The following is a 22,091-nucleotide window of genomic DNA, read 5'->3' as shown; positions in this document are numbered from 1 at the left end:
CTTTCACTAGCTCTGCTCTCAGCACAAATCAAGCATCAGCTTGAGGAATAAATTGAATACCCCTTTTTAATTGACAGTATTTCATCATTACATACATACTAGCCAAACAGGGTGGTGGTTGTGGTATACCTTGCTGCTTCAGGGCCTTGACAACATACAATAATTGATGAAACCATGCATTGTGCCTACAAAAAATCCTAAAGAACTATGTCCACTGACAGTTAAGTTATGCATCAATCTAGTGATCTGAAGCACATGATCTAGTCCAATGAACCAAAATTAAGCTTTGGGAGTTACCTAGTCCTGACTTAACACCAATTCAAATGTTGTGAAAGGACCTTAAATTGGTTCCAAAGGCCTTGAATGTGTCAAATTGCTGATCATTTTAATTCTGGAGATGAGGTGAATGTACCTCAACACTGCACATCAAACCCTTCTGTGAATGAGACTGCATAATCTCAGGCCAGTTAAAGTACCCATTGTCACTCCTGTCCACAGTTAAAAAGCACTTACAATGGACATGCTTGTTCTTTCTCTCTCACCTGTCATACACAGAGAGCACTCAGCTGGAGGACCCACGAGTGCAATGGCAGCGGGAACAGGAGCTCATGCTGCGCGATTACCTCAATGTGGCCAAGGAAGCACTGACAGCACAGAAGGAGATATACCAAGTCAAGGAGGAGCGTCTCCGTCTGGCACAGCAAGAATACCGGCAGCTCAATGATGCTTGGAGGGACAAGTCTGCTTCACAAACAAGCTGTAAGTCATTTGTTTAAATGTGTGTGGTTTCGTTATTAAGTGTGAAGTTCAGGAGGCAATGTCAATACCACTACGTTGTGCCTAAGCTCGATGTTTACAGTGTACATTTCAACATTTACATCAGGCAAATAATGTTGACAGTCTGGATGACCTGTTTGGGAAGAACTGAAAAGAGAAAGGACTTGAATAACCTTTAATGGAATTTTTAATAAAAGTATTTTAAATAGTGGGTATGGGCTGGGCGATTTTTGCAACAAAAAAAAAAAATCTCGATTATTTTAAAATTATACCCGATTGTCGATTACGATTTCGATTTTTTTTGTTCTTGTATAATGCAATTAAAATAAGACTCAAATTTCTTTTTTTGCATTGTAATTAAAGGCTGCAGAAGTGCAAAAATAGTAACAGCACCACCTATAATTATCCTTTTAAGGGACTCAAACTTTAAAACAATAACTAACAATAATTAACAATAATTAAAACAAAATAGATCTAAATTATCTATATCTTTATCTATCTATATCTAAGATTATTATTTTAAATAATGTTCAGCAGAACCTCCTTACATTAGAAAAAAAACTACAAAAAGTTCAGGTACAGGTTTCTTAAAAGGAACACGAGCCTGTACTGTGCTGTTTCCACCACTGAGTGAGTCTGTATCAGTATCTACACTGGGGGGGCATCAAGTGATCACTCAGCTCAATTTTGTCCTCTTGTGATTTTGGGGGGTGGATACAACATTTTAAACATTTAAGGATGTGTAATGTGTCATTTTAGTCCCATAAAACTTTCAAACTGTATTAACCACTATTATGCGTCGTAGAATGATTCGATTCTATTGAACGGCCCTTTAAGCCAAAATAAAGGAACCGATTCGCACATTTGGGAGTCGTTACATACATACGGCTCTTTAAAAGGAACCGAGACAAAAGATCCGACTCCCTATCGCAGAATTCACTGCAGCAGTTTCCCAGATGCGATTTTTTTTACTCAGTAACGGATGTGATTTAAAATGTAGCGAATTACAACTCTTAGTACAAAACTTACTTCAGTAAAAGTAAAATTACAGTACTACTTTAAAAAGTACAAGTACACAAAAAAAACGACTCAATTACAGTAACGCGAGTAAATGTAATTCGTTACTTTCCAGCCAATCCTGATCGCGCTCATCGGCTCCGTATTTTGATTCAGTTCAGCGGTGTTTGATTCAGTGAATCTGAATGAAACTCTTCTGTTTGTGTCTCGTTTTGCGGATCGTGTTTGCGCTCCTTATTACTGAATCGAACCGTTACCGTGTATAATCCTTGTTGTCTTCCGTTTACTGTTTTGGTTTTCGCTGGTTTTGGACTCTACCTGATTTTGTACACTGTTTTCGCCCTTTTTATATAAAACTTTCCCTGATTTATATTCCGCGGGCGTCTGGTCAGTTTCTGCTTCGTGACATGTTGGTATTTTAATTAAAATATAAAGTATGTAAACAATCGCGATTGTCACATTCTAACATCGGGTGAAAACGTTCATGCGAATTAACCGAATTAACCGAATTAATCGTGAAAATCGCCCAGCCCTAGTAATATACACTGATAAGCCAAAACAAAAGGACCAATAGAAGGGCTACTGAGGCTTAAATTGTGATAATGGTGATGAGGTGAACGTGACACAGTCCAGTCAAAGTGCCCACGCTAACTCCCTGTCCACTATTAAAAACACCTACAGTAGACATGCATTGGCGCTATGGAAGAAGGTTTACCAGTCCGACAGCTCCTGTGATGGAATGCGTGTGCATTGTTTACCCGTGTAAAACGTGCTACTAGGATCCAACTCAGAACAGAACAAAAGGTTAAAGGACCTGCTGTCTTGACCAGATACCAGATACCACAGAACTCCTTTAGATGTCTTGTGGAGTCCATGTCTCGGTGGGCCAGAGCTGATTTGACAGGCCGGTCCTAATTTCTCTAGGCACATTGGTGTATAATGCGGTTACTTTGGTTTTCCATTTTATTTTGTTTTCATCAACCATTTTATCCTGGTCAGGGTCACTGTGAGTCCGGTTCTACCAGGAATTAATGGTTGCAAGGCAGGAAAACTTTAGACAAGGCAGATAATTTTCTACTACTCAATTATTTGCTGTAATTATGACCTGATGGCTATTACTTGTTTGGGTTAAGAAGTATATTCATGGTCTATTTTTTCACATCACAATAATGATTAGAAATGCAACTGTACGGCACTTTGTATGTACATGATTACACGACTGGTCTGCTTACCATAGATGCAGAAATGTAACAGAAGAGAAAAATTCTATTATTATATTAGACAAAAATGGAAAGATTTTGACCAGCCTGCCAGGTTTTTATAAAAATTGTGTTGTATACATAACTATTTACATGAAAACAATTGTAAAGGGCTCGATCTGTAACATTAGTGTATCCATCAGGCTGATAACTAAACTTTTAAGAATCAACATAGGGGGATCTGTAGTGTGTAAAATGTTTGACTTGATCTTACCATTATTACATCAGATTACAAATCCAATATCTATAAAACTGCTAGATGCAACCTGAGTTTTGTTTTTTATTTATTTGTGTAGTGGGTTTGTCAAAAAAAACCAGTCCTAGTTAAAAAGTATTATAAAGTAGGTATGTTCAAACTTTCCGCCAAATCCTTTAGAAACGTATTTCTATCTATGAATATCTACAACCACTGACTCTCAGTTGGCCCAATGGTTTATTGGCCATGTCGGAGACAGAGGAATGGCTGAAGCCCTGCAATGGACTGTCACGCTGTGTAAGGTATTCCTGCCTTGTGACCAGTGTCTCCTGGTAAAACTGGATCTGCCACAGTCCTGACGAGGATTGATTGAATGGTTGATCGAAATGAAAACGAAATAACTACAACTACATGAGGAACTGCTAGTACAGTTGGCTGCCTGTTTTAAATACACTGCTCAAAAAAATAAAGGGAACACTAAAATAACACATCCTAGATCTCAATGAATGAAATATTCCAGTTGAAAATCTTTATTCATCACATAGTGGAATGCGTTGAGAACAAAATAACATAAAAATGATCAATGTAAATCAAAATTATTATCCCATGGCAGTCTGGCTTTGAATCATACTCAAAATCAAAGTGGAAAATCAAATTACAGGCTGATCCAACTTCAGTGGAAATTCCTCAAGACAAGTTAAAATGAGGCTCAGTAGTGTGTGTGGCCTCCACGTGCCTGTATGACCTCCCTACAACGCCTGGGCATGCTCCTGATGAGGAGGCGGATGTTCTCCTCAGGGATCTCCTCCCAGACCTGGATTAAAGCATCAGTCAACTCCTGGACAGTCTGTGGTGCAACGTGGCGTTGGTGGATGAAACGAGACATGATGTCCCAGATGTGCTCGATTGGATTCAGGTCTGTGGAACGGGCAGGCCAGTCCATAGCATCAATGCCTTCATCATGCAGGAACTGCTGACACACTTCAGCCACATGAGGCCTAGCATTGTCATGCATCAGAAGGAACCCAGGGCCCACTGCACGAGCATATGGTCTCACAATGGGTCTGAGGATCTCATCCCGGTACCTAATGGCAGTCAGGGTACCTCTGGCTAGCACATGGAGGGCTGTGCGGCCCTCCAAAGAAATGCCTCCCCACACCATTACTGACCCACTGCCAAACCGGTCATGCTAGAGGATGTTGCAGGCAGCAGAACGTTCTCCACGGCGTCTCCAGACTCTGTCACGTCTGTCACATGTGCTCACTGTGAACCTGCTCTCATCCGTGAAAAGCACAGGGTGCCAGTGGCGAATCTGCCAATCTTGGTTTTCTCTGGCAAATGCCAATCGCCCTGCACGGTGTTGGGCTGTAAGCACAAGCCCCACTCGTGGACGTCGGGCCCTCATACCACCCTCATGGAGTCTGTTTCTGACAGTTTGAGCAGAAACATGGATATTAGTGGCCTGCTGGAGGTCCTGCTGCTGGGTTGTTGCCCTCCTACGGCCCCCTCCACGTCTCCTGGTGTACTGGCCTGTCTCCTGGTATCTGCTCCATGCTCTGGACACTGTGCTGACAGACACAGCAAACCTTCTTGCCACAGCTCGCATTGATGTGCTGCGCTGCCTGAGCAACTTCTGTGGGTTGTAGACACCGCCTCATGCTACCTTTAGGGGTGAGAGCACTGACAAAATGCAAAAGTGACCAAAACATCAGCCAGAAAGGAAGAGAAGAGAGAACTGGTCTGTGGTCACCACCTGCAGAACCACTCCTTCATAGGGTTTGTCTTGCTAATTGCCTCTCATTTCTACCTGTTGTCTGTTCCATTTGCACAACAGCAGGTGAAATTGATTCACAATCAGTGTTGCTTCCTAACTGTACAGGTTGATTTCACAGAAGTGTGATTGACTTGGAGTAACATTGTGTTGTTTAAGTGTTCCCTTTATGTTTTTGAGCAGTGTATTTGTCATGCCATAAATGCTTGGGTAAAACTGCTGATGTTTTAAATGATCCAAGTGATAAGAGGGTGTAGAAAAACTATGTGATCTTTTTACTATATGCTGTGTATAGTTCTGGATTTTATTTTTGGAGAAAGTATTTATATCTGAATATTTCTTTTTTGTATATGGTTTTTATATAAAAGACACAGCCAGTCATGTGTGTATGTAGACACCCGACTGGCCAGTAACGGATAGAACCTTGGATCCCAGCAAGAATGTGCTTTTCCACACCTTAGAAATAACTAAATTAATATTATAATTATGTTTCTTGTTGACACAGGTAGTCTGTTCTGATAAAATGATTGTTATAATAGCAGATAAAATGACTAAAATGGACAGTACATCCTCACAGCAGTATGTAAAACTCATGTTGGCCACTGCAGGATTGTGGAACCTGACGATTAACTGTGTTTTGTCTAAAACTGTAACATTTGGATTGTGACAGGCCAAGAGGGCTAACCAGGCTCCTTTGATACCCTTTTTATCATTCTGAGTGTATGATTATTATATACTGCTGTGGAATGTCAGATGAGTTATGTCACACAGGAGATAAGATGATTCCTTTAAACTCTTTATCTGTCATGCAGTAAATTCCAGATCCTCATCAAGCAGTAAATACGATCCTGAAATTCTCAAGGCGGAGATTGTGACCGCAAAAAGCCGGGTAAGGAATGCTTTCATATTTTATTATAGAGCTGGAGTGGGCTGAAAAATTTATGGTGCGATTTGAAGACGAATAAAATAGCTTGTGAGCTTTGATTAGGGATGTTAAATATTTATAGCGAGTTCCAACAGAGTGGTGAATGTCTGAGTTTTTTTTTTTTTAGTTTCTTATTTGAGATTGGCAAGCATTAAGATTAAGACGATAGATCAAAAGTAAAAAATGTAAAGTAGTATTCTGACTATTTACGGCATGATTTGACAACAGTGGCTTGTCAGAGCACCGAGGGAACTTGCTGAAAGCGCTTTATCAAGATGTCAGGTAGCAACTGTAATTTTGGGATGCCCATATTTGTCAACAAACTAAAGCTAGAATGCCTTTTCACAGACAATTTATATAAATCTACAACATGTAGATTTGGCTGTATAATGTATATGCAACCCTGCACAAGTATTTAAACCTACCTAAATGTATATTTCACATGCAGCAATGTGCTAGCACACCACTGCAGTGTTGGACCTTGCGTGTTTGAATCTCAGCACAGCCAATGACGTCCACACAAATACAGTAGGCAATGTTTGAGGGAGGGATGGTCCGACGAGGTCTCTTTCTGCTCCCTCTGTGATACACAAACTCCCAGGGCACCTGTGCGAGTTGGGAGGGGTTCACACTGGAACTTCGCGACCCTCCATACGCGATATGGCTTTGTGTGGGGACCCAAAACCGACAGGAGATAAGAAGCGGCCACAAATTAAACAATTGTCGGAGTGTGGTGATCAGGCTCTCTTTGATCAGGTGGTCAGTTATGAAAGTGGCAGCAGATTCACAATCACAACAGATTCATAAAATGGGCTACAATCCTGGTTATTTAGGCTCCCATTGGAAATTACAGAACCATAAGGGCCAAAAAAGTTAGGTATCAATAGATTGTATGCATGCTGATGTGTGGCATCCAGGTGTAAGAGAAGTGCATTTTATTCTAGTTATGAATATTTTAGTAAGCAAAGAGTCTTTCTGTGTCTTAACTCCCCCCGTACTCTTTGTCCCTCTGCTTTATTCAGGTGAATAAGCTGAAGAAAGATCTGGCCTGTATGAGGCAGGAGCTGCTTTATAAGGAACAGGGATTTGAAACGCTGAAAGAGTAAGTGTAACCTGACCTTGTTTCACAGCAAGACAAGTGCCACTCGGCTCTATTGTGTAAGGACATTCTTTCCTGTCAAACACCCACTGTCACACTTTAGCTGCTGGTTTTGTTTTGAACAGAACTATTGTAAGTGTCCCGAAGGTGAAAGTAGCAGATTGGTTTTGATGACCCTAAAAAAAAAGAGATGACGCTGGCTTTACTATTACAACACTCTTCTGAACTTTTGACCCAAACATTCTTTAGTTTTAGCAATTATTTCTCCCAGTTCTGGGCTTTTTCGACACAGCTTTGCTGGTCCTTCATACCGAGCGAACATGGCTTATAGAGGCAGGGCTGAATCTTGTTGACTCACCTTACTCTCCCTCACTCTCAAGCTGAAGAATGCAGACAGACCTGTTGCACAGGCAGCACGCATAACTTGCCGTTGACTCGCTTCATTTGCCTACTCTTATGTTGCTAAAGAGTCCACCTGATCTCCACTGTGGTATTACATGAATATTAAGCTTCTTATGAAATTGTGCCGGTACTACTTCGGAATCAAAGGGGGTCAATTTGTAAATGGATCTCAATTTTTTTTTGCATTCAGCTTCAGTTAAAAGATCTCCTTTGTCACATTTCTAAGTGGTATTGTGCTATGTAGGGTTTGTATCCCCAGATACCCATGGTACCCCTTTGTCCAGGGTGTGTTACTGCATTGCACGCAGTGATTCCAGTGATACCAGAACATTTTTTTAATAGCTGTTAGCTTGTTTGGTGTAATAGTAAGAGCTATGAGTTCCGGGGGTTTTGAATTCCAAACTGGGCTCACAAATACAGAAGGTGCCTGGCAATACATGATCCTAGCCATTGGGGACATAATAGCACACCCTATGTGCCAGTCACAAGCCTGGGTTAATAGGAGGGTTGCATCAGGAACTGTGCCAAATTAAATATGTGGTGGAATGATTCACTCTGTCGACCCTAACAAGAGTGGCTGAAAAGTGCCAGGGGTGAATGAGGTAGCCCATCATCGCTGAGATCTCACACGGACTAGATTAGCCCAAACATTTAATATTTATAGAAGTCTTAAGGAGCTTTATTGATATAGCAGTTTTTGTTTATCTTCAAATGTTAGCTGTCTCGGAATAAGTGTATCTGTCCGGCTGGTAAACAGCCCTTTTGAGTAACTGCCTCCGGTTGCTGGACAGGGCTTTATAGTCGGTGCTGAAAAAGTCAAGCACGTACTGTCTGGGTCCCTGACAGGCAGCCAACTAGCTAAACATATTTGAGAAAATGACATTTTTCTATTATGAATTGCAAATATTAGCTTTTCCACTAGCCTCAGTTTTCTGTTTTCCTTGTGGTGTTTTGTAGAATTGACCAGAAGGTTTCTACCAACTCGTACGGATATAAGCAGCATGAGGCACAGGCCATCCTGAAGGAGGTCAGAAGCATTAAAGATGCCATCAGCTCTGGAGAGAAGGAGAAGCAGGAACTTATCCAGGTAAACATCACCACTGCCACTCATGACTGACTGCCTGCAGGCTTATCCTTCGGTGTTTGTTTTCACACCCCCGTTTTCTGGCTTCATAAGTTATTAACGACGGGATGTTCAAATGTATCATTAGAATTGCAAGACTATCACTCTGAAGTGACTGCCAGTTGTCTGGGTTTAAAAAGACTTGCACGTTATTTTCTTATATGTCAGTTGTCATGTGCACTCAACAGGATTAATGTCATCCCTGAAGTAGAGTCAAATATTTATCACAAAGTATTATTATTATCAGGATACTCTGGTGGCGCAGCAGTCTAACACGCTAGCACAGCGCTGTGTTCAAACTCACGAGTTACAGTCTCAGCAGAGCCACAGACCTGGCCAAGCATCCACACAAACACAGTTGGCTGAGTTTAAGGGAAATTTGGCGATACAACTCTGGGTGGGCAGGTGATGAGAAGCGACCACAGATTGGACGTGTGCCGGCGGGGGCATGTGGTGATCCGGATCTCCTTGATCAGATCAGGGATTGTGCAAGCAGCAGCGCATTTGCAATTGGGAATTAGACATAAAACAGGAAAAGTCCAGCAAAATCAAAAGAGTGTTATAGTAGTATATTATTTTGAAAATCAACAGCCTTACAAATTCAGTTTGGCTTAGTTAAGTAATTCAGGAATGGTAGGGTGTGGGAATTTCCGTATACAGGGTGAGGCTCTACACTTAAGCTTACACTCATGCACAACTTTATCCAGTACTATCTAGGGTATGGTAAGATGCTATCACAGGTATTTAATAGAATAGCAGAGTGCTGAGGTCACACGTTTGTACTCCCTCTGAATACACACTGTTAACAAAAGCCTGCTCTTAATAACACCGATAAGCAAGATGTCAATCATATGTTCAATCAAAAAAATGTCTGGATTTTTTCCTGCTGTCGCTTCCCAATCTTGCACAACCCTCACTTGCACGAGCACCCGGACCATTCCCAGAGATCGCATATCACAGTGCCAGCAGGAAAGACACCCGTCTGACCTTCAGCCAGTTGTGTTTGCCTGGACGCCCAGCCAAAGCAGTGTTGATCGCCAGCTGATCACCCCAACACATATAGTTTGTAACAAATATTTATACGGCATGCCCTGATGGTCTGTTATCTACACCAAGCTTAGGATAAGAATTGGCTAATTTTGCATTCTCAGAACAAACCAGAGAATCAACAAAACACTCTTGAAATACTGAGTGCATATGTCTTCATATCAGTTTGCTTCTGTGTTCTGGCAGAGAATCATTTTGTGCTCTTTGAATTTTGAATACAACGATAAACAAAAATTACCTACTTTCTGTGTCTAAGCATACAGGGTGCATAACTAATTAGTTGACATTTAAATCTTTTCCCCCCTCTGTCATAAAATATTTACACATGCACGATACAGCTGGAGTTGATCTGATGTATTTTTTTTTTTTCAATGTTACTAGGATTATGCTTTAGCAGCTGCATAAAATAAGCATGGCTTTAAGATCCTGTCACCCGTTGGCAGTCCTGTCGTGCATTTTTTATAGCTTGCCCACGAAAAGTCCTTTTAGGATGTCAGTATTGCGTCCGTATTGATCTGATTTATAAGATATAACTTGGGATGGGATCAGAATAGTTTTAAACAATGCTCGTAATTACTTGTTACACATTAAGCAGACTGGATGTATAAGACGCCAGTCACTGTAGCAACCCGCAAACTATGAAATCTGAGAAGCTTCTGTAGTGCAGTTCTAATTTTCCCAGCCTTATAATACATAAGTAACTCTGGTTTTTGCTAAATAATTTTTTATTCACTTTTAGAAAGTAAACTGTAATGTATTGCATCAGAGATAATTACAGCTACTACTGAGCAGTGCTGTTTGGTTTGTCGTTCTTGCAAGCACGGACGTTTAAACAATGGGTTTTATCTACGCCAGAGTGACTTGTATTGTATTATGCTTGTATTATCCCTGGAGCACCTAAATACGGTTTACCTAAGTTTGATTGGCATCAGTAACAAGTAACTGTAACACAATGCCATCTATTGAAAGTCCCTGAAATGGAAGTAGCATTATTATAGTTTTTTATCACCTGGCCTATCGACAATTACCTGGGCAACGATAGTGGTTAGGGTACTGAACTAGTAATCAGAACGTTACTGGTTCAGGCCCCACCCCACCAGGTTGCCGGTGTTGTGCCCCCTCAATTGCTTGGTTGTAAGGTACTTTGAACAAAAGCACCTGGTAAATGCCATAAGTATTAATGATAATGTAAACTGCTAGCCAGTTTTGCTGCAGAGGGCAGTAATAATAATATTGCATGACGTGGAAGTTGTACAGGCTATTAATCATTCTTTGCAGCTCTTTTGTATTTTTGACTCTAGTTCATCTCATTTAATTATGTTTTACTCCCAGCCAGTATACAGATGCTTTAAACAACTCAAATAAATGACATTTATGATAATGGGCTCAGCCTGTTATGGAATATGCTGAGAGTGATCTCTTAAAGAAGTAGTGATTAAAGATGTTATGTTTTTTTAACTGATGTCTGGTTCCTGGCTAACTGTTTGCTGTCTCCCTGTCAGAAACTTGCTGTGCTAAAGGATGGTTTCAACTTGGATTATGGTTCTCAGTCTGAGCTTTGGGCCAGTAACTCCAACCTGTCACTCCCTCGCCTCTTCTCGGATGCAGAGTCCCAGACGGATATTCAGGCTGAGGTAAAGCCCGGCATAATGATGAATATGCTAATAAAGTGAATGACTGGTAAAACTATTTTCTGCTAACTTCAGTTATGTATTTACATGCTTTTGTAGAATTGTTTGTTCTAGTTTCACTTTGTGATTCCACTGTATAGACCTGAGTTAAGCTTCCGAGGAATGATCGATTGGTTTGGTGTGAAATCTGATAAGCTGTTTTCTCATTATTCAGCTGGTTTCGAGCTCCAACAAGCTGGCTGAGAAGGTACGACTGAGCTTGATGTATGAAGAGGCAAAAAGAAGGTACTGCCCATTAAGTTACTATTGCTTTATCATATTGCTTTTAGTTTAATTGTGCTGAGGAAAACATTTCTTTTCGGCAAAAGTCCATAGACATCAGCATGTGGTAAAACATACTAACTAAGAATAGTGCATGACTCCATACAGATCTCCATATGAAGCAGCAATAGCACACTGGTCAAGACCAAAACATAAATGCTAGTCTAGTACTGCTTCCATTAAACTGGCTCAAAAGAAGCAGTCTAGGCTCCTAATTAAATCATCAGCAGTAAACATAAGTCTTTGCATTCTAGTTTTGAACAGATTACGTTTCTAGGTTTTGTTATTTTGCATGAACATTCCTTGATTCTATTACACCAATGTTTCAGGGTTTTTTTTTATGTTCATTAAAATATGAATATCAAACATTTGCCTTCTGCTTCTTCAGTCGATGCTTTTCTCTCTCTGTCTCCTTCCTTTAGGATCGCAAACATTAAAGTCCAGATTGCCAAGCTGGACAACGAGTCATGGCCAGGCCTGCTGGACCCTGAGCGAGACCGGCTGATCCTCATCAGCGAGAAAGAGGAGCTGCTGAAGGAGCTGCAGTATGTCAAGCCCTGTAAACGAGCTCCCAGTGACGCTGAAAAGATCGAAACTGAGAAAAAGCGGCTAGAGCAAGACCTTCAGGCGGCACGCGACAGCCAGAGCAAAGCCTTGACTGAGAGGTAAGGACGGAAGGTGCTGATTTCAGTAGTCAATATAATATATGTATAATCCCAAGATGAAAAAAAAAAATAACCACCAGAGCAAAAAGAGGTTATAAAATTGTAGAAGACACCACAAACCAGCCAGACACTTGGATGGCGCAGTGGTCTATTACGCTAACCCACCATCGCTGAGATCCTGGATTGAAATTTCAGCAGTGCTGTTGGTTGGTCTGGTGTTGACACAGACATGATTAGCTTTGATCCGGGGGGATGATGTACGTGATCTGGCTCTGTGTGAGAACCCAACACTGGCAGGTTATAATAAGCAGGCGCAGACTGGACTCATGTTGAAGGGAGCATGTGGTGATCTGGCTTTTCTTGATCTGATAGGGGATAATGCAAGCAGCAGCAGATTCATGATTGGGAATAGGAAGTGATTAAATTGGCAAATAAAGAGGGAACAATCCAGAAAAGACAACAAATCAAACAAACAAACAAAACCACACCCATACTGGGCAATTTCTGATATTACAAAGGAATATTGGGCAGCACAGTGGCTCAGTGGGTAGCCTCACAGCAAGAAAGTCTTGGGTTCGATCCCCGGGTGGGGCGGTCTGGGTCCTTTCTGTGTGGAGTTTGCTTGCTCTCCCCGTGTCTGCGTGGGTTTCCCCCTGGGAGCTCCGGTTTCCACCCACAGTCCAAGACATGCAAGTGAGATACAAAATTGTCAGTGACTGTGTTTGACATTAAACTTGTGAACTGATGAATCTTGTGTAACCAGTAACTACCTGTCCTATCATTAATGTAACCAAAGTAAAAGTAAAACATGACGTTAAAATTCTAATAAATTAATAAAAATCAGGACTATTATATGGTTTAATGCTTGGATGTGGGTTTTCGGGCCTATAGGTTAGTAGAACAGAGGAGCTGTTGTGGATTGTTAAACTCAGTTGGGATGCTCATGTAGCCTGGGGAAGTGCAGCATGCTTTAGCAAGCTTTAAACACATACTAATAAAATGGCAAAAAAAACAAGCCATTGTTAGTGTTTTTCCCGTTTTGCTTCAGACTCAGTACTGTTATGTCTGGCTGCTCTCTTGCAAGAGGGAAAAAAGATGTAAATGGGTACTCGGGGCTTGAACAGAGTTTCTCCCTAGGGCTTTCTGAGAATGCAGACACTTGCGTCTTCAGGTCAGGTTTCCTAGGTGAGAATGCCAGTTAGGTCTCTTCGTTCTTTTTGTTTTTTTCCCTTCCTGTTCTGTATCTCTCCATAGCTTTTTGTTCCTCTATTTCTTATCTGTAAGTCTTCTTTTTCTGAGAACAAGCTCCATGCTTGCCCAGTTATTCGATGAGGGTGCTTGTTCTGTACACTAGATACTGTATCTCCATTGAACCTGACATCTTCATGCTTTCTGTAACCTGAGCTGCAGAAGGGATGCAGGTTGAACACAATGACAGCCTTTTCCAGGCTTTGGGTTCAGCAGCGTTCCATTGTAACTTTACTGAATGGTGAAGAGAGGTGTGAGCAACCCCTCATTTCTAACATAAACTAGTAATAACCGCTGCTATTATTTGACAAGGATTAAGAAAAGAAAAAGTTTACCACATATCAGAAAGAAATCATTTGTTTCTTGTTCGGTTGTGCTGCAGGTTGACGTTGCACTGCAAAAGGAACAAATTGGTGAAGGAGCTGGAAGAAGTAGTGAGGCAGGCGTCCTCGCTGCACACTCAGCTGAAAAGGTATGATCTGCACCGTTCAGCCTTTGGAAATACACAGTGTCTAAATAGAAATGGGACAGGTACTTGCTGTCGGGGCTATGGCACAGGATTAAACACTGCAGTCATTGTACAGTTCCATATTTTGGTGCCAGTAAGGTGGGTCTACCAACACACACTGCATAATGCGGCAAATAAAAGGGTAAAAAAAAAAGCAGTAAAGCCTCCTAAATAAACAAAAATACAGTTTTATGTTGTTTTACTGATCTTAGAACATTTTTGCTTGCTGCTCTTGTGTGTTGCATTTAATTGTCTGGATTTTTGTTTGTTCTGCTTTATTTTTATTGTTTCATTTTTATGTTTCATAAGCAGTTTATCCTGAGCAAGGCCCTTAACCCTCAATTGCTTGCAAGAAACAGTTCTCAGTTCCTCCCTTGTCTGCTCTCATCACTTTCTTTTTATCTCTCTCCTAGTTTGTCGGCTAGCACGCTATCCTGTTCCTCAGGGAGCAGCCGTGGCTCTTTGGCGTCGAGCCGCGGCTCACTGGCCGCCTCCAGCCTCGGTTCGTTATCCTCGCTCAGCTTTACCGATGCCTATTTGGAGCATCAGAGCGAGCTGAGCGACCCAGACTTCCAGGTAAAGTTGGACTCATTGCTGCCTGAGGGAACCTCATCCAGCTACAGACCTTCTAGTTCCATCCCCACCATTCATGAGAACGAGGTTGCATCCGGGCCTGCCTCTGTTGATGCCGGACCTGGCGTCGGTCTACGCTCTCACGGCCTTCCGGTGTCTGAGACGCCGGCCTCCATGAGCTCTCTGTCTCCACGCTCCTCACTGTCTTCACTCTCTCCTCCCTGCTCTCCTGTTGTTCCTGATGCCTCTTCACTGGGCGGAGAAGCTTTTCCAGGATCTGCATCGCAACTTGACCTGGAGCTGCAGGCCCGGCTCAACGAGCTCAGCCTGGAGGGGGACGCCAAGCAGGACGCCACTAAAGGTGTTATTATTATTATCTTGTTATCTTCTTTTATCTTCGCTGCCGTCAGCCTTGATTAAGGAGGGCCACAGGTGTCACAGAGACAGCATGGCATGCTGAGAGCCATGCACTGCCATATGTGATCAGCCGCCCTTTATGCATAGGCTTTGACCGGCCAGCAGTGGTCATAGTTACAGCAGCGGAGAAGAAACCTGCTTCAATCATTGTCCATTCTTCCAACAGAGACACAGCCAATTGTGTGTCTGAATTATTTAGGTTAATGCATGTTAGTTTTTTTTTTATTTAGGTGTTATTTTTCTTTACAAATGATATTGGGAAACAGACAGTCTAAAAAGATTTGACCCCATTTATTGGCATAAATTCCACCTTAATGACTGAGGTTGTTTAAGCAACTAATAGGGTTCATACTCAGTATAATTATGGTGTTTCCAATGAGGTGGCAAGTATGTGTATACCTCCATAATTCATGGTGGGCATTGTTAGCAGTTAATGTATTACACCATTGATCAAAAGGTCACTGGTTTAAGCCTGTTCACAGCCATGAGTAGCTGTTCGGCTCCTAAACAAGGCCCTTAACCCTCAATAGCAAGCATTGAATTTGGTCTGAGCTAGGTGAATTGCGAAATACATTACTACTGCAATGTGTATGTTATAAAATTTCTGTTAAATTTCATATTAGATTGGATAGAGAACCGGTGTGTAGTGTAGTTCAAAAAACACTTCAGAAGTGGCTTGGTGCATAGCACTGTCGCCTCACAGCAAGAAGGTCCTGGGTTTGATTCCCAGGTGGAGTGGTCCGGGTTCTTTCTGTGGAGTTTGCATGTTCTTTCCGTGCTCCAGTTTTCCTCCCACAGTCCAGTGGGAGTGCAAGTGAGGTGAATTGGAGATACAAAATTGTCCATGACTGTGTTTGACATTGAGGACTTGAACTGATAAATCTTGTGTAATGAGTGACTACCTGTTCTGTCAAGAATGTAACCAAAGTGTGTAAAACATGACGCTAAAATCCTAATAATTAAATAATAATGAATAAAAGATTTAAGCCAATTTTTTGGCATAAATTCCACCTTCGTGTCAAAGAACCATGGTTGTTTTAGGAACAAATAGGGTTTCTACTCAGTATTATTTTGGTGTTTTCAATGAGGTGGAAAGTAAGTGTGTACTACGATAATTTATAGTGAGCGTTAGCGGTTAATGTACTACATCGTTGATCAGAAGGCCGTTAGTTAAATTTGGTCTGAGCTAGGCGAATTGCGAAATACATTACTACTGCAATGTGTATGTTATCACATTTTTGTTTAATTTCATATAAGATAGAGAACCGATCTATACACAAGTAATAAACACAAGTAATACAGTGCTAATTCATTTAAATGTCTTTGTTTTGTTAGTGTGATGTCAGAGATGCTCTGTCATTCCATCCACATAATGTTCGATTTTTCCTTGCTGGAAAAGCACACATCTTCTAACCTCATTACTGATGAGCATAAGACCCTTGAATACTTCACTGAGTTCCAGATCACCACCACTTTGTCCACAGTGTAAACTCAATGCCGCAATTTAACACCACACCAATATGGGGAAGGAAAAGCTGGCAGTATTAAATTTCTACTCTTTCCCTTCATGTGCAGATCTGGATCCTCAAGCAAAGGTTTTGGGGTCCAACTCGAATAAGGTCGGCGTGACTTCGGCCGTGTCCGATGAATCGGTGGCAGGAGACAGCGGAGTGTACGAAGCTGCAGAGAAAAGGTTTGTAATCAGATCTTGATGCTTAAAGTGCTCCCGTTTCTGTACATTTGGAGTATTAGGAAATGTTAAAGCATGCAATTGTGATAAATAGGTGTACATTCTGTAATACAAAATAAAATAATACAAAACAAACAAAAGTTGCTGAATTATTTTGCTTACTAAAGAAATCATTTATTTATAGAGAACACAAGCTTCATATGTAACAGAGATGTGCTTCTGACTCTCTTCACAGGCCAGGAGTTCCTGCTGAGCAGCTGCTGGGTTATGAAGAAGGAGTATCGGTTATCGGCGCTCAGATCAGACTGGGCTTAAAGTACGAAGCTAAAGAGAAGCGTTTCGCTGTCTTCGTCATGCAGCTGACCAACTGCAGCACACTCTCTGTTCCTGCCAACCAGAACTTGTAAGTTCTAGTCTATACAGTTGCACTAAGTTGAAATGAATCGAGCCCCCAATCCTTTGCACCCCCCCTTGGACATGGCCAGTCTTGTCTGTGTGGACACTCGACCGGCTGATAGCACCGCTGGGAATTTAAATGCTGGATCAGCAGCTGGTCTGGCATCTACAGACAGACATGATTGACTATGTCAGGAGGGAGTGGCTGGGGCCCCGTGATAAATTGGCCACCTGTACGTGGTGTGTTGTGCCCAGTGATTCTAGAGAAGCTGAACCCACAGAGATCCTGATTAGGATAAGATGGGGGTAAAACATAAACATTAAATGAATGAAAGTTCAATTGGTACCATAATCCCACAGCAAGCAAAGAACTTGGTCAGACCTGCAGACCTGATGTCTGATGCAACCCTGTTCATATTAATAGTTAAAGGGGGGAGTTTCCTTCTCTTTAAGTCTCATTGAATACGACCGAAATTGGTGAACGCTCAATTTACAGGCTGTGGAGCACAGGAGAAGATAAGCAGTTATGCCAGATAAGGTTTAATAGGGGTTTAATACTTGCTTTCTCTTACTGGATCCTTCCCAACAGCCATCTAGATTCATTTGTCACAGGCCTCTTCATCTTGCCTCTGTACAGGTATGTTCGAGTGGTGGTGCTGCCCAGTCTAGAGGCTGCTCGCTGCCTGTTCCGCACACACAGTGTTCTACTCCAAGACACACTGGAGCTGAACGAAGTGTTTGCAGTGCGACTTTCCCCGACCGCCCTAAGACAGAAGACCCTTCGCATTGATGCCTGCTCCATCACCAAGTCTGGGAGAGAAGAGTGCCTGGTAGGTGGACATCAGGGTTTACTGACTGTGTTTCACAATTCCATCATGCACCCTTACTCTTCACCTAGAGGGCTTGGGGTCTGATCTGGATTAACCCCCTCCCCCTAGGTTTTAGATTAAAATGGTTAATCATGCAAGCAGAAGGATGACATTGAATGATTATATGAAGTGGAAAATACTGCACTTATGTTCAGTGTTTTATCCAAAGTGACTTACAGTATACAGTCAAAGCATTGAGGGTTAAGGCCTTGCTCAAGGGCCCAACAGTGGCAACCTGGCATCTGATTACTAGTCTAGTACCTTAACCATTAGGCTACAACTAGGCTACAAATTACCAGGTGCCAGGAACGGGAGACTTTTGATTTGCAGTTCAGGTGTTTCAGCCACATATATTCTATATAAGATTAGTTATATGCTTTCAACTTTTCCTAGAGTAGTTTGGACAAGGCCATGTTCTGTTCCATCATGACTATGCCACTGTGCAAAAAGCGCGGTTCAAAAGACAGGAGCCCTGACCTCCACCCCACTGAACTCCAAAATAAGGTGGAAAGCCCTTCCATAAAAGGAAAGAGGCCGTTACAGGTGAATGGGGGGGCGGAGGCTCCAAATTAATCGTCTTTTGTTTTTTGGGATGCGTCGTGCATCAAGCTAATTGTCAGACGTCCACAAACGTTTGACTAAACAGTTTGTTCATAATGTGCGCCATCCAAACAATAAATAAAGTATCTGTTTGTTTTTTTTCCTTGACTGAAGGCCGGTGCTCAGATCAGTTTGGCTGACATGGATTGTTCAGAGGAGTGGTGCATGAAGTGGTACAATCTTCTCAACTATATGCACATTGCAGACATGGATGGCAATAACAAAGAGCCAGAGGCCCCCAGGCAACCAGACGAGGTGACGCAAATCTAGACGCACACGATTTACAAGCGTTTATGATTTCTTTTGAAAATTCTGTTGTGTTGCTAAGCACCTAAATGCATTTGTGTGTCTGTTACATATTCTAGACAACAATAACAAACAACACAGAGAATGAAGCAGCAGCTTTGGAGACTGCAGCCGAAGCAGACTGGTAAGTGGCCTACTATTATTATAATGTTTAACAGAACAAATGAAAATACAGCATGACATCAAGATTCTGCAAACATGCCTGGAATCCGTGTTGAGCAGCTTCAACGCTCAGCTATTTTCTTTTCTTTTTATGTTGACTTGTTTGTAAACCTGCAGAGCATCAGTATTGTTGTTCAGGTCGTGTAAAATATGCACAGCACAGCATGCTCATTGTTAAAACCTGGCAGCTAAGCTATGCAACATGTTTTATTTCAGGGTCAAAATAGCATTAGTCATATTTTTTAAATATTAAAAAATGGAGCCATGGTCATACCAAGGAAGTTGTGCATCTTTAATTAAAACCAGTTCCCACCAGTGTGTGTTTTTTTACACACATCTTTTAACATTTTACCAACTAGGTAAAGTAACATTGAAAAACCTTAGACGGATTTCACATGATAAGCATTTTGCGCTCTGGTTCACCACAAGACTGGGCACATGTCATTCCCCGCAGCGTTTATGCCTTTCACATGATACATGGCAAAACCGCTTTCTGCTGGCTGTGCCACTGGAACAGCGAGCTCGAAAACAATCTGCAATAGTGAAAGTGTTGACCGTTTATTCACATGCAGTTTTGTATGAAATGTATATTAAAACGAGGTGGTTATTTGAAGAAGTGAGAAGATAAATGGAAATTTAATTGAACTTTATTATTTCAATTAAAGTGCGCATTAAATCTTATTAACTACCTCCGAAGCCACAACAAGCAATTGCAGGATTAGTTAACATGGGATTGCTATTGTGACCTGTCCGGCTGTCCACACAAACACAGTTGGTTGTGTTTGAGGGAGGGAGGGAGGACGGAGTTTTATTCCCGCTGCCAGTATGTCCAAAACAGCAATAGGTGCTTACAGACAGACATGGTGAGTTCCCACCAACAGTGGTCAGAGAAGGAACTAGCCACGAAGCACTGACGGACAACAATACTCGTTGATGAGGGCAAAATAAAGTCTGTGGCTACCGGACAGACATATGGATGGATTAATGTGGCTCGATTGGCAAATTATTTGAATACTTTTAACAATTTTTATGTCATGATCACGTGGTCAATCGGACATAGAAGAGATGCCACCAGGTTGCACTGTAGCACGATCCACCACTTAACATGCAAAAGTTGTCAGGTGTCCTTTAAATGTCTTGTGGAGTCCATGTCTTTGTAGGTCAAAGCCATGTTCTATATTTTTCATTGTAGATTTTATGTTTATGGCAATTAACAGACACCTTTATCCAAAACGACTTAAAATTGTAGCAAACTACAGTGCAATTGAGGGTTAAGGGCCTTGTTTAGGGGATCAACAGTAGCAACTTGGTGGTGGGGCTTAAACTAGTGACCTTCCAATTACTAGTCCACTACCTTACCCCAAAGTTTTTTAACCTTTTTTTTCAGTCAGGGCACCCTTTAAATTGATGCAAACTCATGCTTTACCCCCAATGTATTAAATATATACACTCTGCATCACTCTGGTGACCAACACACACATGTACTGTACTCACACAAGTGGGGGCGGCAAGGTGGCTAAGTGGGTAGCACTGTCGCCTCATAGCAAGAAGGTCCTGGGTTCGATCCCCAGGTGGAGCGGTCTGGGTCATTTCTGTGTGGAGTTTGCATGTTCTCCCCGTGTCTGCGTGGGTTTCTTTCAGGTGCAAGCGAGGTGAATTGCAGACACTGAATTGTCCAAGACTGTGTTCGATATGACCTTGAACTGATGAACTTGTGTAATGAGTGACTACCGTTCCTGTTATGAATGTAACCAAAGTGTAAAACATGATGTTAAAATTAGGGATGCATCAATACCATTTTTTCCCAACCGAGTACAAGTACATGTATTTTTGTACTTGCCGATACCGATACCTATTTAGAATACCGTTTTTTTTTTTAAAACAAAAACACACGTGAGAAGTGAGGAGAAGTTTAATGATACCACGTCCAAAAATGCACGTCAACAAGTAGCGAGTGATCAAAGTGTTTGTGCGCTGACGTGATGAAATCAAGGAGGAAAAATAAATGAATCTGAGTTGATTTGGCAACACGAATAGCACGGATTGTTCTGTAGTGAGTTGGAGGTTAATAAATATTTTTGCGATGTTGGTGTTTTGTTGTTATGTTTTGTAGAGAACGATCAGGTCAGAAATACTGTAAAACGTGTGTGTGTGTGCCGATGTATTCTGATATAAACTATATTATCCCCCTGTCCCACCTGTTTACACTCCTCTCCTGCGTTTCCCCTCACACCGTATCCTGCGTTCTCATTGGCTGTTCGACATGTCACTCATTCCCAGTCGCACATCTCAGATCAGATATCTGACGTGCCAGAAATCCCGATCCGGTCGGCGAGCGCTCGGCGAGCCGGTCGGATCGAGTTGTTGGATAGTTCACACTTAGCGATCGAGAGCCGCGTTTTGATCGCCGAGCGAACGGCGAGTTGCTCCCGAGCCGGCAAACCTAGCGCCGACCAGTCGCCGAGCGAAAATCAGGGCAAAAATCGTGTAGTGTGAACCAGGCATAACGCAGCAACGTGCACTAGGCACACGGTATCGGATGTTTAGTATCGGAGCCTCGTTTGCGAGTACGAGTACAAGTTAATGAGCGCGGTATCGGGCAAATACCCGATACCAGTATCGGTACTCATGCATCTCTAGTTAAAATCCTAATAAACAAACAAACAAACTCACACAAGTGGTCATTAAAAAAGGGGAGGGGTGTATGTTGGAAACCCTAGCCTGAGATGATGCACACAACCACTCTATGCTAGCTTTGACGATGTTTAAGGTGGCTACTACTCTGCTTCACCACGATACATTGTGTAACCATCGAATGTGGGAATTTAAATTCATTGATTTGACAGCAGCCCCGACGAAGCATGAGAGGCCGCCTTACTCACAAAGCTCCTCATTTTGCCCATTTTTAGTAGTTTGATTATAGTTTAGTCTTGATGTAAGTTAATATGTCCTCTACAAGGAACAAACTGAAATATTTCCTGTTTGTTTACTGAATTTAACATACTGAAAATACAAAAAATAAAACATAGAATATTATATGTGCCATAACTTTTGAACATTACACATATTGGTTTGTTACATAATTTTGT

At 41.8% G+C, this 22,091-nt stretch overlaps 1 protein-coding gene across 1 annotated transcript in view; it reads left to right on the top strand.

Moving 5' to 3' along the window:
* Nucleotides 1-22,091, top strand: part of wwc1 (WW and C2 domain containing 1) — a 54,196-nt gene that overhangs the window by 20,849 nt on the left and 11,256 nt on the right. The window contains exons 3-16 of the mRNA XM_063011183.1: nt 556-759; nt 5,833-5,909; nt 6,968-7,047; nt 8,404-8,533; nt 11,119-11,250; nt 11,462-11,532; nt 11,991-12,233; nt 13,864-13,953; nt 14,403-14,923; nt 16,555-16,672; nt 16,905-17,072; nt 17,703-17,895; nt 18,649-18,789; nt 18,900-18,964. Of these exons, the coding sequence (XP_062867253.1) occupies nt 556-759; nt 5,833-5,909; nt 6,968-7,047; nt 8,404-8,533; nt 11,119-11,250; nt 11,462-11,532; nt 11,991-12,233; nt 13,864-13,953; nt 14,403-14,923; nt 16,555-16,672; nt 16,905-17,072; nt 17,703-17,895; nt 18,649-18,789; nt 18,900-18,964 (2,233 nt within the window). The remainder of the gene's footprint in view (nt 1-555; nt 760-5,832; nt 5,910-6,967; nt 7,048-8,403; nt 8,534-11,118; nt 11,251-11,461; nt 11,533-11,990; nt 12,234-13,863; nt 13,954-14,402; nt 14,924-16,554; nt 16,673-16,904; nt 17,073-17,702; nt 17,896-18,648; nt 18,790-18,899; nt 18,965-22,091) is intronic.

This window comes from Trichomycterus rosablanca, chromosome 16 (genome assembly GCF_030014385.1).
Source record: "Trichomycterus rosablanca isolate fTriRos1 chromosome 16, fTriRos1.hap1, whole genome shotgun sequence".
Classification (NCBI taxonomy): Eukaryota; Metazoa; Chordata; class Actinopteri; order Siluriformes; family Trichomycteridae; genus Trichomycterus; species Trichomycterus rosablanca.
The sequence above is the reverse complement of the archived record's forward strand: the minus strand, read 5'-3'. Positions and strand labels throughout refer to the sequence as shown.